At 33.5% G+C, this 17,258-nt stretch overlaps 2 protein-coding genes across 2 annotated transcripts; one reads left to right on the top strand and one right to left on the bottom strand.

Annotated features, from left to right (window-relative positions):
* Window positions 1-594: 594 nt before the first annotated feature.
* On the top strand, window positions 595-4,028 carry LOC108340557 (uncharacterized protein At5g41620). The gene is made up of 3 exons (XM_017578021.2): window positions 595-1,610; window positions 1,695-1,817; window positions 2,558-4,028. Exons 1-3 carry the CDS (start codon window positions 1,038-1,040, stop codon window positions 3,914-3,916), a joined length of 2,055 nt encoding a protein of 684 aa, XP_017433510.1. The 5' UTR covers window positions 595-1,037; the 3' UTR covers window positions 3,917-4,028.
* A 1,055-nt stretch (window positions 4,029-5,083) lies between these two features.
* LOC108339531 (bifunctional nitrilase/nitrile hydratase NIT4A) lies at window positions 5,084-12,067 on the bottom strand. Its single transcript, XM_017576663.2, has 5 exons — window positions 11,854-12,067; window positions 11,510-11,689; window positions 6,800-7,093; window positions 5,884-6,165; window positions 5,084-5,324 (listed from the first exon to the last, which is right to left on the bottom strand). The coding sequence occupies exons 1-5, from the start codon at window positions 11,996-11,998 to the stop codon at window positions 5,173-5,175; spliced, it is 1,053 nt and encodes a 350-aa protein (XP_017432152.1). The 5' UTR covers window positions 11,999-12,067; the 3' UTR covers window positions 5,084-5,172.
* Window positions 12,068-17,258: the final 5,191 nt, after the last annotated feature.

Raw genomic sequence — 17,258 nt, 5'->3', positions numbered from 1 at the left:
CTCTTCACAATGATATCATCATTCAAGCTATAATTTATAAAATAAAGATCTAAACTTTCTTAAAATCCTAAACTCTTCACAGTGATATTATCATTGAAGCTATAATGTTTTAAAATTTGATGAAAGATTGTAGCTTTAAAATAGAATTTTAGGATTAAAGTAATAATACAGTTGAAGAAAAGGGTGAGATGATACGGTGAAAAGTGTGCAATGATGGACAGATTTGAAGAACATTCCAGGTGTGATCAGGGTTTAAGTGCTAAATGCAGAATGCATAATATTAAAAAATTACAGAATAAGAAGGTTGAGGAAATGAATGAGGGCAGTGCAGAGAATGAAGCCATAAATCAGGACAATGAATTGAAATATTAAATGATAATAATAATAATAATTAATATATATATATATATATATATATATATATATAAATATTATAGTAGATAGTGTTGGATTGGAGGCATGGAGGTTTCCTTGAACCTAGAAGTTTTATGTAACACAAACACAACACATGCACGTTCCTGATTGAAAGCACATGCAGGTCACGTGTGTGCCACGTTGTCTCTTCTTTTTAAGTGGGTTTTCCAATGACCAATAGACTGTGTGCGCCCTTCCCTCTCACAGGATTTCCCTCACCTTTTTCTTTCCCTCTCACACACTCAATTTCTCTCACCAAACTCAACTTAAAGCTTCTTCTGCGGTTTGTTTAGTTTCTTTTCCATCAAAAACGTATCTTTCCATTTTTTGACATGTTCCTACTTTCCCTGCTCATCAACCTCCTTTAGCCATTCAAAATAATAGGAGTGGAAGAAGAAGAAGAAGGAACATAAGCACAAGCACAAGCATAAGGAGAAAGAAAGCTAGAAAGAAGATCTTTGATGACCCACTTTGCTAAATTCAAGGCCAAATAGTCTAATGTCTATTTTAGCATTGAAAAAAGAGAGAAGATGATGATGCTGACCACAACTGGCACCTAGCTTCAAGGAACTTTGTGCACTTAGCGCGCACACACACACACACACTCACTCTACACATACTGCATGCCATGCCCTTATCCCGAATCCTCATGTGAATCTCGCACACCCGGGATTATCGGGTACCTCAAACTCCTTCACACAATTCTCATCACCATGCCCTCGTGTCATAACACCAACAACAACCTCAACCTCAAAGAAGGTCTCACACAGAACCACAGCAAGACTAGGAAACGAGGTTGCTCCTCCTCCTCTTCCTCATCTCTTGTCAGAAGATACCGTTTCAAGAGGGCCATTTTGGTTGGGAAGAAAGGAGGGTCCAGCACCCCAGTTCCCATGTGGAAGACCAAAACAACTTCTCCTTCTCTTCCTACACACCACACCAAGCCTTTGCATTCTTCTGCCTCCATGTTACCCTCCTCCAAGGACAGGGAGCTTTCTGTGTCAGCCAGGAAACTCGCTGCTACACTCTGGGAAATCAATGATTTGCCTCCTTCCCGGCTCAAGAAGGAGTTCGAGGTTGATCAAATGAGAGGCTGCAAGGAGAAGGGTAGAGGCAGAGAGAAAGGTTCGGGGTTGTCCAGATCGGGCTTTTTGCGGTCACAGATGTCAGATCCATCGCATAGTCCTGCCTCTGAGGTAAATTCGTGTTAAAGTTCTGTTTTTTCCTTATGTTGCTTCATTGGGTGTGGCGTGATTTTTGGGTTGCCTCTGTTCGTGCAGAGGATGAAGGGTCTTGAAGGGGATAGCTGCAAAAGAAGAGTGTCGGGGTTTTCTCATCAGCTTCTGTCGGGTGATTACTATTTGGATGCTCTGGATGCTCACAGCAATGATAATTTAATTGAGGTAAAGAGTGAATTTATCAGACTAATTGGAAATTTGGTAAGCATAAGTTGTTGGTCATCGTTTTCACAAAGTTCTTCCGGTTGTGTTTATTTATTATTTTAATTGGGGGGTTTATTTCATGGACCACATAGAAGATAGGTAGATTATGTAAGGATCCAATTTCAAGACAAGACATGAGACTAGAGTCCTTTATTGGAAGTGCGGGATTTTAGTGTGGGGTTTATTAGGCTTTGGGCTCTCCTAGACGTGAGACTTTTTGTTGTGTAGTTCATTCTTATCAATTGGTATGTGGGGATGTGGTGAGGTGTGGGGTTCGTAAGGACTTGGATTTTCTCACTAGCTTTTGGTGTGATTCTCCCAACCCTCTTATCAATACAAGTTGTGCCCATGATGTCTTTTAAATTGTTTACAAGGATTCTGTCTTAAAATATAGTGAATTGTCTGAACTTTCAAGTTACAACGATGAACTTACTGCTCCTAAATTGGAAATCACAAGTTTAAAGATTAGACTGTTATTGTTCACTTTGAACCTTTATTTTATGCCCTTTACATGGTCTCCTGTATCTAGATTAGATATTTCAGATTTTCATTTCAATTGAAATAGTAACGACAAGAAACTTTAGATATAGATCTGATTAATTGAATAATTTATAATTTTGTTGCACATATCGGTGTTTTGTTCTTTTGCTTCTGTTGGTGGGAAGGATGAAACTGAACTATGTTGAAAAGTTGAAACGCAGGAGGTGGAAAATCAGTTAAAAAGCGAGAAGAATCGTGGCAAACGCAGTGGTGGTGTTAAGAACCGTCTGAAGGAAGCTAGAAGTGGATTATCTACATCGAAGAAGCTTCTGAAGGTGTTAAATCAAATGTGCCTTAGAGAGCAGCAAGCATCAAGCATGCCCCTTGTCTTGGCTTTGGGGAGTGAGCTTGATCGAGTGTGCCACCAAATTGATCAACTGATCCAAGAACAGCGTTCAAACCAGAACGATATGGAGTATGTCATGAAGCATTTCGGAGAAGAGAAGGCTGTTTGGAAAAGAAGAGAACGAGAAAGGGTTCATGATGCCATAAAGAATGTGGCAGAAGAGCTTGCGGTGGAGAAGAAGTTGAGAAGGCAAACTGAACGGTTGAACAAGAAGATTGCCAAAGAGATGGCCAGTGTAAAAGCTTCCCATTTGAAAACATCCAAAGAGCTTGAAAGGGAGAAGCGTGCAAAGGAGATTCTGGAGCAAATTTGTGATGAACTGGCTAGAGGCATCGGGGAAGATAGAGCACAGGTGGAGGAACTGAAAAGGGAATCGGCTAAAGTTCGCGAGGAGGTGGAGAAGGAAAGGGAAATGCTTCAGTTAGCTGATCTCTTACGCGAAGAGAGAGTCCAGATGAAGCTTTCAGAGGCTAAGTATCAGTTTGAGGAGAAGAATGCTTTCCTGGAAAAGCTGAGGAATGAGCTTGAGGACTATGTGAGGACTAAAGATGGACAAAATGAGGATGTTTCTCCAGAATGTAAAAATATCAAGGATCTTGAGTCTTATTTCAACAATGTCTGTAGGGGATTCCAGAATGCAGAGAAAGAGGATGATTCAGATGTTGAAAACGATGTAGGACAAGGAAGAGATGATGACTCAGATGACAGTGATCTCCATTCAATTGAGTTGAACATGGATGATGCCAGCAAAGGCTACAAGTGGAGTTTTGCGAGTGAAAATGATGGTCAAGACAAGAGATTTTCAATTGAAAAAGAAAGTATAGGGAGAAAGTCTTTCTCTGAGAAAATTCAGTGGGGAAGTATTTGCTTCAACAAGGGAACTTCAAGTGGTAGGAAGAGGGATTTTTCCATAAATATTCAGGAAGTTTCTGATCATTTTGATCCTGATAGGTCGATTGAATTTCTCTCACAAGCTCGGATACAAGAAGATAAGGATGAAACTCAAAGCAAAAGGTCAATTAAGGGGCTCCAAGACTCTATCTCATGTGTTAATTCTGATAAGATAACTGGTAGACTATTAACTTTGCAGTGTGCTGGTGGAGAAGCTGGGGAAAAAGGTCTTGCCCTGGAGGATGACAATTTGAAGCAAGAAATTGCAGGAGAAAAGTCTTGATGTTGAGAATTTTGATAGTGGTAGTGAGTAACTTATTATCACAGATAGCTTCTACTATATCTGTTCTAAACTGTAAATGCTGTCTTTGATGAGTTAAATATGTTCAAGGCTCTTATATCATTGTTATGTGTGGTAATTGTTAAAGCCAGAGCAAGAAAAAAAATGTACATACTGAATAGAGTCGCATACTGCAGTTTTGTGCTAGTTAGTACTAGCTTTACTGGCATTTGATGTACAAGTAAATGTTCCTATTTGAATATTCAGCCGACATATCTATAAAAGAAAAGAAAGAATCTAATTTGAACAAGTTGTTAATAATCCACCAGGACGAAAATTGCTGGCAAACAATGTCATTGTCACACATGGAATTTAATTTTCCTCAGTTCCAAAAGGAAATAATGGAGGCTTTTCGGCTTGACATTAAAACAAATGAGATAAGAACAAAGAGTCTGCTGCTAAAAACTATTCTGGGGACACAATTATACGTTAGAGAGATGCATAGTTGTGATTTAAATGAAACAGTACTGGCCGTGACAGCGTGACGGATAACATTATCATTGGATACTTCCAACTCCAACAATTCAAATATTTGAATTCTGTACCCTGTGTTGCCTCTGTTTGGAACTTTGAATCAACCATCGTGTGGTGGGCCATGATGGATATTATTTGACAACAACGGCTTTAACTTTTCCAAAACAAACGTTTCCAGTATTAATGGGTTCCTAGCACCTTCTTCTGTTCATATTAATTGTGCTACTATTTCTTGAAATTATACATGATGATTTATCACCACATGGTAAACTTTATGTGGATCAAAGAATCGTAGGCACTCAAAGGAATCTGTTTAGTAACATGCTTCTGTTCTGCCACTTTCTATTGTTTGTTTATGGAAGTCAAAAAAAATGCGTGTTAACGAATTAATAGAGAAAGAACACATTAAATATCAAGCATAAAACTAATTTGAACCAAAATAAATTTATAAAAACTTTTTGGTTCGAGCAAAAGTACTTTTATAGAAAGGTTCTCTTTGTACACAATTGTTTAACATTCAGTTTAGTTTTTTCTTTAAAAAGCTGAATTTTGAAAACCCTTATTTTGGTGTCTGAATTTATCCTTTTAATGTGGTCATATAAACCAAACCAAAATGCAAGAGCTTACAGTACAAGCTAAAGCCCAAACAACTTCCATATATGAAACACAAACGTTAAAATACAAAGGTGTCAGGTTCAGAAGTTGCTGAACATGAAAGAAAGACACTACTTGGTGTTGTCCTCAATTTTTTTTGATGTTGATGTAAAAGTGACTGGATTCGTTGGATGGTCCTTTACAGTCAAGCTAAGCACTTCTGGCCTTGAATAGTGTCCAACCACATCAAAATCGAACTTAGCTCTTGCTATTTCTCCTAGATCTGTTCAAAATTTTCAAGAATCACAGCGTTAATAGCTTTCAATAACCAAAGACAAAGAAAGTGGTCACACAGAGAATATCTTAACCAATCAAAAACAAGCTCAGCAAACTCCAGAATGAAGAGTTTGAGGGAAAAAAGTGAAATACTATGGAAGATTGAAGAAGTAATTATTATTACTATTATTATCAGTTAGTTACAAATCAATCTCACTGCCCACATAATACCTCAAACCCTTTATTTATACTAGGGGAAAGAGACATTCTGTTAGATTTATAGTAGTTAAAAGAGGTAAAATAAGTAAACAAAATAGGGTATCCCTTTGCTATTGTTATAGAGTTATAGACATTGTTATTTATATATTGTCTAACTACCATCCTTTCTAATTATCTTTCTAACTACTATATAGACATTGGTATAGAGTTATAGGGTATTCCTTTGCTGTTTTCTTTTGGTACATACCTTTAAAACCCTTGTTCCCCAACAAAAACATCATCAAAGAAAGTAATACTCTTCTGAGCATTGTAAGACAATGGAAGCAGCTAGAGTAAACATGACATACCAAGGTCTGCTGAGATTAGTGCCTCCCCATCATAATTTGGTCCAGCCAGAATAGCCCCTGATGGTGATATAATGACACTACCCCCAGCACATACAACAGAATCAGGTGTCAGGTCCTCTTCTGTGCCAGCAAAAACATACTCTGGAGGGGGAGGGTAATCCCTTCTCCTACAGAACTGGTTTGCTGACAAAACAAAACATCCACCTTCAAGTGCAATGTGGGTCATTGATGCTTGCCACACATCCCTGGCATCAGCTGTAGGAGCACAGTATATCTCTATACCTATTGCATGGAGATTTAATTAGAATGTCTTGATATATACAAATGACATCTAATCATGAATTGTCATGATTAAAATTATTCACTGTTGCAATAGATACTCTAAAAGTCATACTTTTTAAAGCTTAATTTCTATGCAATCATAGTGTTAAAACTTTGACTATGTTAGCCAATAAAAAATCACAGTCAGTGTGTTTTTAAGCTAATTAGGGTAATAGTCAGCAAATTTATCATACATAATTTGTTATTGGATGACAGAGTAAATATTCTTTACACGGTCAGTCGATAGATTATTTTCTCTATTTTAAATTGGTTGACAGTGAAACATCTTTACATTAACAAATCCCCGTAGCATTAGAAAAAGCATAAGAACAAATAATACATGTGCTTACAGTGTAAAAGTCTTTCACTCTATCATCTGATAACAAATCGTCATGGTAAATTTGTTGATTTTAATAGTAACTATGTTAAACATGGTAGCAAAAATAATTTCTAATTAGATGATACTGTAAAAACTTTTTTTACACAAAACATGATAGCACACTATACTTGTGAAGAACCAGTCCCAATACAAGAAAAAGCACAATGCTACAACACTGAGTGTAACAAGAAGATAGAAAAACTAAAGAACTCCAACCTTTGGCATACATTGCAGTCCTTAATAGTGGCATCCTGTTTTCCCAGCAAATGGCAGCACCTATCTTTCCAATGGGAGTTTCGAACACGGGAATGGTTGATCCATCCCCAAATCCCCAGATAATCCGCTCCAATGCCGTTGGCATGATTTTCCTGTGCTTTCCCAGGTAATGACCTTGAGAATCAAAGAATAGAACGGTGCAATAAAGTGTGTAGCCATCCCTCTCTATCACACCCATCACTAAATGTACTTTATACTTCCCTGCCATTGTTGCTAATCTATCAACTTCAGGACCTACAACAATACAACATTTGTTAATGGAAACACTAACTTGGATCTTTAAAACTCAATGAGTAATATTTACAGGGACATGGTTTTTTTTGAAATATTGTCATTCAAAATCAACGAGTAATAATTTCAGGACCTACAACGATACAAAATTTGCTAATAACTTCAGGGACTTGGGTATGTTGAAGAATTTTACTACTAATAATTTTTGTTAAGACTTTTATGACTAAGATTTTGTTGTATGAATTTTATTGGAGTTGTATATACCAATTTAAAAGATTTGAAAGGACATGGTTTTATAATATTTGAAATTATTGGTAATCCAAGGGGGAGAAGCAAAACGAGATCTTCACTAAAGGACCATGAGCCAACCATACAAATGTGATTGGCAGACCCAAAATCTTATATGTTTTTCAATTAACAAATTTCCCTTTTAAGTATCCTCCATTGATTTAATACCATTTATTGGGAATCTAATGGGAAAAACGACGAGAAATCTTCACCAATGTACTATGAACCAACCATACAAGTGTGTTTGACACCATCATAATAAAAGATCCTTGAGGCATTAAGTTTGAGAGTTTTCTTCAGTTATATGTTTCTCAACTGACAATCTGCCGTTCAATGTGTCCTTCATTGTACTTGTTTGAGCTTATTAGAAATTGAAGTGGAAGAAAGAGATTCACTCACGAATCATGATGAGAACCTTGGGAGGTTGTTCCAAGATGTGGACCAGCTATCCTAAGCTTTAAGGGAAGAATCCACGGTTTAACATATGGATTTTCTCCGTGCTTTAGTTTTGATAGCTTATATGTTTCTCAACTGACAATCTGCCGTTCAATGTGTCCTTCATTGTACTTGTTTGAGCTTATTAGAAATTGAAGTGGAAGAAAGAGATTCACTCACGAATCATGATGAGAACCTTGGGAGGTTGTTCCAAGATGTGGACCAGCTATCCTAAGCTTTAAGGGAAGAATCCACGGTTTAACATATGGATTTTCTCCGTGCTTTAGTTTTGATAGCACGAAGCTTTGCTAGATATCTTAGATTATTAGATATCTTATATTTATCTTTTATTATAAATAAAGTACCTTACATGTATTTTCTACATAAGGGAAATTAATTTCATACATAGTTTTTCATTATATTCTTAACATAGTATCAGAGCCATTGTTGGAACCTATCCTGACGAAATTTGTTGTTTGTTAGACATATTGTTCCGGTCGCTATCAGCGTGAGAGGGATGGGTTGGAAGTCCCACATTGATTAGAGATAAGACCAATTTACAGTATATAAGTGGATGCGAACCTCCTTTTATAAGCCAGTTTTATGGAGTTGAATTAGGTTTAAAGTCCACTTCTTAACATATATCTAGAGCCTAAGGTTCTTTTGAAAAAATTTCCAACCGATTGAAGTTTGCACTATGGGTTTAACCTATATTTCTTTCATTATAAAGTACTCTATATGTATTTTCTACACAAGAAAGATTAATCTCATGCATAGTTTTTCACTATATTCAATAATAAAATTATAATACATAGTTTTTCAATATATTCAATAATAAAATTATAACTCTGTGAATATTAACTCAGTAAAAAATATTTTTAAGGTTCCTAGATAGTCTCATAGTATCATAATGTCTACTCTACATCAGATTGTGACTTCCTTCATCTATCATTTGAGAGTCTGCCTACTTGACTTTCAAGTTCAGCGGTGGGAGCATGGTTCATGTGACTTCTCCACTGGTTTAGGCGATATTATGCAAGTTAGTTATGACAGTTATTTCAGTATAAATAAGACCTTGTATTAACTGTTTTAACGAATCTGAGAGTTCAGAGTTTACTTAGAGAGAAACTTTGAGTTGTAATCTTTATTTAATAGTGAATTTCTCACTATAGACATAAATTGAATTTCGTTAATACTTCAACTGAACCACATTATTTTCTTTGTGTTTCTTGTATAACCATCTAGTTGTTTTTCGTGGGTTTTCTCTGATATTGTGTTGTTCTTTTGTGTTGTAGACGGTCTAGTGAGCTTGTTTGAGCTATTTCCACAACAAACTAAAAAAAAGAACTACAAATTGAAAGGAACTCAAAACGACCACACACGTGAGTTTGACATTATACACAACCCAAAACCCAAGGTATTATTAATTTTGTGGGTTTTCTTATTTATATATTATTCAACTCGTCTATCTTTATCTATTGTGCAACTTCCTATTCACATTACACTCAAATAAAACAACTATATGAATTTAAAAAAAGAATTCAAAATTTCTAGAGGTAGTGAAAAAAAATCAAGTTTAAAACAAAGTAAGACTAATACAATATTTTCAACCTTTTAATAGGTAAATCTTTATAGACACCCTGTTCTCACGTATTCTGGGATGATTCATGCAACGAAAAACCTATATTTGATTCCACCGTGTGCAAAAACTCGCTGAACCAACGAGTATTGGGAAGGATTAGTTTTTAACCTAGTAGGTTAGGGAAAACTGGTAGTAGATCAAAAATAAAATCCTCTTTTCCTTAATATTTTTTTTTGCTTTAGTTCTTAGGCTTAAACAACCGTTTGAAAAACTTATGGTCCTCTTATGTCAGTAATATTGAAGATATAGATAATAATTCAGTAATTAGTTAATTGGAAATTCATCATAACTATTTTGCGAAGAAAGTTATCAAATAATGCATGAGTGTTTATATAATGTAATGACAGAAAGAAAAATCTAATAACCGATAAAGAAAGAGAATAAAGGAAAAGCAATACCAGCAAATTTCATTGTAAGGAACAATACATGTAATTGACAATTGTAAATATCATTAATATGCATACCAAACATAAATACTAAATGATAATTCCAATTAAATCCAAATAAAATTTAAATAATCTCAAAAATTAATTCAACATATTTATTTCAAAATAAAAACTCAAATAGGCAAATACATCTTAAATTTAAAAGAACATGCTAATTGAGAGATTTTGATTTTGAGAGAAAAAAAAAGTGAAGGAGAAGGAGAGCTCGAGATATTGAAACTGTGAGAATGTGTGTTTCCTCACCCCATTTATTTTAATTGTGTTGGGCTTGGTAAATTTGGTCTCTATATTTGGTGATCTTTTATTTTTTAATCGATGTGATCCTTGTATTTTTTAAATAGACTCATCCTTAGATAGTTTTATTTAGAAGAAGATGAATTGACATCTGCTAAAATAATCACCCGTTATTTTTCAGGTGTTTTTGTTCAATCCAAGTTTATTGTTCAATCTCAAGGGTGTGATATAAGAGGAATGGCGCTAACTTTGATATAACAGAAGGACCGAGTCCTTTTAAATAAAATATAGGAACCACATTAAATAAAAAATAAATAGAGAAAAAACATTGAATCATTGCTACAAATACAAGACAAAAAATGCTATTAAGTCTTTTTTATTTTTTTTATCATGAATTAGCGAGTCAGCATCACGGATTCAACTCTGGTGAGTCAGATTCTTAGTAGATTAAGTTCAACTTCAACCCATACCAAAAATTGTAAGTTTTCTAGTCTAATTTAACTCATACCCATGAGGAGGGTTGAATAACTGACTTTAGCCCACTTTGACAAATCTAAGTTGGATAAAAGATAGAATAAAGGTAAAAGAATTCTTAAAATTTTCACCTATACTTCACATAATACCAAACAGACCTAGATCAAAAATTCTCAGCAGAGAGCATATTGATTCCCGCAACCCTTTATATGTTTATAAGATAGAAAAAATGTTAGTTGACATTAGCGCAACCAATTGTTACCTTTAAAAGTTTAATACGGAACTAAGATCTTACCTTGAATACAAAATTATATTAAAATTTTGAACATATACATAAAAAAATAAGAAAAGCAGAAAATTTGACTCTAAAATAACAATTAAATAAATCCTAAATCCTTATTCTCTTATTCATGTTTTACTTGTTAAACCTGAATCGTGCTCTATTATATTTGCACTAAGAATAGTAAATTAGTAATAAATTTCGGCTAAAGTTTGTGATCCATGCCCCCATGTACATTGAACAAACTAGGCATTTGATTAGGTTCAATTTCTCTGCCTTGAGAAAAAAAAAAGAAAGAAGAAGATAGAAACACGAAGGCAGAAATTTAGCAGTAATCAGATGTCAGTTACAGACACAGTAACATCAAACATCTGGTAAATACAATTTCAACAGAAATATGCTAATCATTGGACCTTTTTTCTCTCATGATCAATTCTTAAACCTGGAAACAAAATGTGAATGTTTATCTAATATATCATGTCTTGGAGTTTGAACTTGATTCAGGTGTCCAAAGTGAATGCAAATAAGTTTTTTTTTTCCTATCTGTTTTATAGTAATTAGTTTCAACATAAAGAAAGTTAGCAACTGAACTGCAACGAGTGTTTGATCTTAGGCCTTACCAGGCACATCAATGGCTGCAGAATGATACTTGCGAAACTCTTCTCTTCCCTTGGCCGTGCGATTTCCAATAGAAACCCCAAAATCGGAACCACGCGGGTACCCTCCCACAAACGCTTCTGGAAACACCACAAGCTGGGACCCATGCCCTGCGGCTTCACCCAACAACCTTTCTGCCTTATCTGCACACAGAAATCACCAACCAATTTAATTTCCCAACAAATTACATAACTTCTCGAATCCGGAGTACCCCAGATGGCGCTTTCAACACAGAAATACGAAAAGAAGGGAAATTTGAGAAGAAAGAGAAAAAGGGTAACGGATGAAAAGGGAAGAGTAGAAGGACCTAGAGTGGCTGGAGTGTCGTAGAAGATGGTGGAAGCTTGAATAACGGTGGCTCGAACAGTGGGGGCGTTGAAATCCGAAGCCATGTCAACTTCGGCGAACAGAGGCCCTTCGTTTATGGTTGGCTCTGTTGTTACGAGCGCCATCTCTTTCACAGCTTCACACTCTCTTCTGATCCTCTCTACTTCTTGTTTCAACCATCACGATCCTTCTTTTCTTATGGAACTTCAATTATTTCAAAAAACAACTTTTTCTTTTTTTTAAAGGTTTAATGTGTTAATAGATCCCTATTTTCGTCTAGAATCTGAAATAGAATCCTTTCTTTTTTTGAGTCCTTATTTTTGCAAATTTGAATCAAATAGGGTCTTTCCGTCAACGGCGTTAAGTATTGTGTCACCTGGCATGCTGACAGTGTTGTTTTAACACACGTGTCATTAAAAGAGTGGGTGGATTCTATTATTTTAAATTTTGAATTAAAAAATTAAATTAAAAGAGTGGAAATTCAATTACAGATGGGCAAAATTGGCAAAGTTGAAAATTCAATTCCAGAAAGCACCATTCTCTCTACAATTTGGGGAAATTTTGACCTTCTTCTTTTACCTGCTGAGGGGAAGACACAATCTTCGCCTTCTTCTTCTTTGAAACTGCCTTGGCAAAGGCCTAATTTCCATCTCCATGAATCATCTCGCATTTTTCTTCTTCTCCAGAATCATCTAGGTGCGCTTCATTTCCATCTCCATGCGCATAGTTTCCATCTCCCTCGCCATCTCCATCTTCATATGTTCCATCCTCACAAATCCATCTCCTAAAACCTTAATAGCAACCACCATCTCTCTTCTTCCCAAAATTAGAATTAGGGCTAGGGTTTTGATTCAAATTAGGGCTGGATTTCTGATTCCCAACCTTCCCAAAAATCTTGGAGCCAAACCTGGGTTGAGCAGGGGGCATCCCGGTGGGAATTCAAATCCTAAACTCACCGGCACAGGAACCCGGAAACTCATTCTTGTACAACCTGTTCAAGCTTCGAGTGTGGCTGTTCTGGTTGATCTCTTGGTACAGATCTTGATCATCGTCATTGTCGTCGTCATCATTGTCACTATCGGAATCGTGTTCGGGTTTGATAGGGGAGGGACCTTTCTCCATGGAGTCCATGACCTTAAAGTGAACCGAGGAGGAGTTTAATCGGGTTTTCTGTAATTAAATTTCCACTCTTTTCCCCATTTTCATTTCCATATCGCAATTGGAGAGAGAACGGGGCTCTGTAATTGAATTTCCTGTAATTGAATTTTCAAATTTGCCAACTTTGCCCTTTTTTTAATTGAATTTCTACTCTTTTAACTTAATTTTTTAATTCAAAATTTAAAATAATAGAATTTACCCACGTTTTTAATTTGTCAGTATGTCAGGTGACACAATACTTAACGCCGTCTGATCAATTTGACGGAAAGACCCTATTTGATTCAATTTTGTAAAAATAAGAACTCAATTGAGACGCCAAAAAAAAAGGATCCTATTTGAGATTCTAGATGAAAATAGGGACCTACGAAAACATTAAACCTTGGTTAAAAGTTTAAAATCTTCTTGCTAGCCTCATTTTTTAATTAAGAGAAACAATTTAATGCAAATCCAGCGTAACCATTAACACCACAAATTTCAAAATAAAAGTAATTAAAATTTTATAGAAGTATGAAATTATATTAAAAAAATATTTATTTAATATCGTAATTTTTCTAATTATCATTACAGAAAAAATTAATTTATTTACACTTTTATAAATAAAATAAATATTGTTATTAGATATATAAAAAAATAATATACTAAAATCATAAGTATTATGAATATATTTAAAATTTTAGAGTTTCTATTTAATTATGTACTGTATTCGTTTAGGTTGAAAACATTTTTTTAATTATTTATTTGTAGCTCAATATTTTTATTTATTTATTGTTTTATATAATTTTTATATTATAAATTTCTTTTGTTAAATTAATATTAATAATGTTAATATAATTATATTTAAGAAATCTAAAAAAAATGTTTATGGGTTGGTCTTAATCTATAAGGCTTTGGACATATTTGATTATGTCGGCTTTTTTAATAATAATTTTGTTTTTTGTTTTGTGGACTTTTTTTTTTATCCTAACCCATCTAGACAATCTATGATCAAATCTCATTATATAAATCTATTTGACAGGTCTAATAAAGGATTTAAATTGAAACAAAGTTAACTTATCAACTGGTAATAGGTAGGGATGAGATTAAATTTTTTGACTAATAAATATGTCGAGTTTGATTCATTTACTAAGTCACCAACCAATAATGATTAAGCGGAATTATCCATTTTGATAACACTACATTACAGAACAAATTGAAATGAAAAAATGATATCTGACACTGTTTTTAATATTTTTTATTTGATACTAACATAAAAGGCCTAATTATATAAACTTATCACAAAAAATAAAAATTGGAACACCAACTTAATATTCTGGATGAAAATTGAAACTAAAATAATAATTAAACTTTTTATTTCTGGGTTGGGCTGCGCTTTTTTATTCCTCCATCTCGTGCTTTCATTCTCTGCACCAACACAGTTACTCATACAACCCCATGTTTCACAGTTATACCTAACATTTCATTTTTTTTGGAACTTTTACTTCCTACACCAACTACTCATACAACCCCATGTTTCACACATATACCTAACATTTCATTTTTTTTGTTACTTTTTACCTTTTGGGGCCTTTATTTTTACTTTATAAAACACTTATTTTAACTTCTCACACCCTACTTTACTAACTTTTTGGTACTGCACTTTCCTCACACATACACTGTTTTTTCTAAAATAAATAAAAAATATAAAAAATAAAAAATCAACAAATATTTTTATTTTTTGCGTTTTTTTTCTATACAATTGGTTGCATTGCTCGCTATCTTTTCAAATAATTTAAAAATATAAAAAACATTTTTTTTTCAAAATTGAAAAACTCAAATCAACACCTATTTTATTTTTAAACTACGTAAATCCTGATTATCTTTTTATTGTGAATGCATACATGTAAGAACGAGAATAATTTTTATCAAACTCATTTTTTTTAAAATAAAACATTTTTTTTAATTTTTGTATAATATTTTTTTTATAAATATTTGAAAAGGGAAAAAAAGTACTGATATTATATATCAACAATTACGACAAAAAAGTGAATAAGGAAAGTGAAGAGTCAGAAACATAAGTGGTACATACAAAAGGAACTGTGAACTCTGTCTGTATGTGGACTACGTTACATACACAAAAAAAAGTAAATGAAATAATGTATTTATATTATTTTATTGTGAAAAACTCTCTTCATTTGTCATTTTCCATAAAAAAACTCAATAATTTACTTTTTCGTGTATGTCAGGTAATCCAATTATAAATACGGACAGACTTCACAATTCCTTTCGTGTGTATCATTATTGTTTCTGACTCTTCTACAATGGCAACAAGATTCGCCAGTGACAATCCCAGCGGCGACAGCCTGACTCAATTGAGGTGCATTGGTGTTCGCATGACTAGTAGAGGAAAAGATGTTGCGGACGCAGATGTATGAGTCGAGGAAGATACTTGGAAGGGACAAGAAGAAACCCAAACAGTTTGATGATCTGAACAAAAGTAGGAAATTTGATTTGCATATTTTCATATCTAAAGTGGCATGAAACGTGACACACCGTTAGCCATCTTAGTCAAAATTCAAAGTCGTTACTTTTGGAGGACTAAAAATTATAGTTTTCTTAAGGTAAAGAATCAAAGTGAAACAAAGTTTGGAGAAATGAAACCTAAAACCACTTGATACTTGTGAAACTAAAAACATATTTAATCTTTATAAAAATCCTATACAATGTGATATAATAAGAAAATTTTTTAAACAAAATTATTAAAATTTATTTTATTTAAAAAATATATTTTTACTAATTAGAACAAAGAAAAGAGAATATCCATGACATAAGCTAAATAACCTAAACCTTAATGGGGGAGAGCTATAATGAACAACCAAGGGCATCGAATAAGACTACCCTCCTTAACCAAATAATCCATCATCTCACTATCTTTCTTGAGAATATAAAATTATTAGGAATTGAAATATAAATTGAAAATTCTATATTAAATATTACATAAAAAATAAATAGTCAACTAGTATATAAAATTTTACATAACATATATAATATTAAACATTCCATATGATTTTTAATAAAAAAATTATTTTTTATTCTTTAATCAATGATGTTTTTATCCTTTTTATTAAATATCTCTACTGTTTCCTTTATTTTGGCTGTTATATTGTTCATCCAAGTAAATGATGTTAACAAATTTTTACAATTAATTTTTTAATTATATTTTCATAGTTGTATTGTTTAGTAAATGATCCATTTATTTTTAATTAAGGTTTTTTCTTCTTGCACTCACAATTTTTCCATGCACTTCCTCGTATTTTCAAAATGACCATTTTATTAAAAAGTGACTTCCAAGTTACATATTTTAAAAAGTTTCTAAAACAGACTCTTTACAATTTTCAGAGTATTATTTTCATAATGAAATTTTTGAAATATAATTTTTAGAACTATTTTTTCAAAATACTATTTTTAGAATAGAATTTTCGAAATGCAAGAAATATATTATAGAATAAATATTTTAAAATGAGATTTCTGAAATAAACTTTCTGGCATGTATATAATGTTGGAAGTCCTCCATCGATTAGAGATAAAACCAATTATAATATATAAGTAGGTGTAAACCTCACCTTACAAGCCGGTTTTGTGGGGTTGAGTTAAGCTTAAAAATCACTTTCTAATATGATATCAGAGCTTATCCTAGCGAGATCTATGTGAACATTTCTGTTTTCATCCGTTGTCGGGCCACTATCGGACCATCCATTTTTACTATCACGCTCGAGATATTTATACCTCAAGGTGAAAGGGGTATGTTGGAAGTCCTACATTGACTAGAGATAAGACCAATTTATAATATATAAATGAGGTGCAAACCTCACCTTACGAACCGGTATTGTGGAATTGAGTTAGGTTTAAACCTCACTTCTTAATATATAATGTCTTCCCATATGAGTTTCCAAAAAAAACCCCTATATAATATTTGTTTTGGAAAGAGTTTGAAAAAAGTTTCTAAAAGAATAATTTTTTTCCGCATTTTCTTTATTTTTGTTTTCGGAATTTTCTTTATTTTTCTTTTCCTGCATTCTTCCACTAATAATAAAAGATGATGGGGTCTTTTCCTCTTATTATATAGGTTCCCTTAACAATTATGGAGGTGTAGGAAAGAATAGCCTCAAATTTAAATAATACGTTTTCTTAGTGAACACATGAGTTTGGGCTTGCCTGTCATCGTAAAATCTGCGAGAGGTTACTACCTAC

The sequence above is a fragment of the Vigna angularis genome, chromosome 5 (genome assembly GCF_016808095.1).
Source record: "Vigna angularis cultivar LongXiaoDou No.4 chromosome 5, ASM1680809v1, whole genome shotgun sequence".
NCBI lineage: Eukaryota > Viridiplantae > Streptophyta > Magnoliopsida > Fabales > Fabaceae > Vigna > Vigna angularis.
Note: the sequence above shows the minus strand (reverse complement) of the source record. Positions and strands in the feature narration are given on the sequence as shown.

What these genes read in the sequence shown, in the direction of transcription:
- LOC108340557 (XM_017578021.2), top strand. Translation starts at nt 1,038, where the DNA reads ATGCCATGCCCTTATCCCGAATCCTCATGTGAATCTCGCACACCCGGG. An exon ending in CGCATAGTCCTGCCTCTGAG is followed by an intron (nt 1,611 to 1,694) that starts GTAAATTCGTGT and finishes CTGTTCGTGCAG; the next exon opens with AGGATGAAGGGTCTTGAAGG. An exon ending in GCAATGATAATTTAATTGAG is followed by an intron (nt 1,818 to 2,557) that starts GTAAAGAGTGAA and finishes GTTGAAACGCAG; the next exon opens with GAGGTGGAAAATCAGTTAAA.
- LOC108339531 (XM_017576663.2), bottom strand. Translation starts at nt 11,998, where the DNA reads ATGGCGCTCGTAACAACAGAGCCAACCATAAACGAAGGGCCTCTGTTC. An exon ending in TGCAGCCATTGATGTGCCTG is followed by an intron (nt 7,094 to 11,509) that starts GTAAGGCCTAAG and finishes GTATTGTTGTAG; the next exon opens with GTCCTGAAGTTGATAGATTA. An exon ending in GACTGCAATGTATGCCAAAG is followed by an intron (nt 6,166 to 6,799) that starts GTTGGAGTTCTT and finishes TCCATGCAATAG; the next exon opens with GTATAGAGATATACTGTGCT.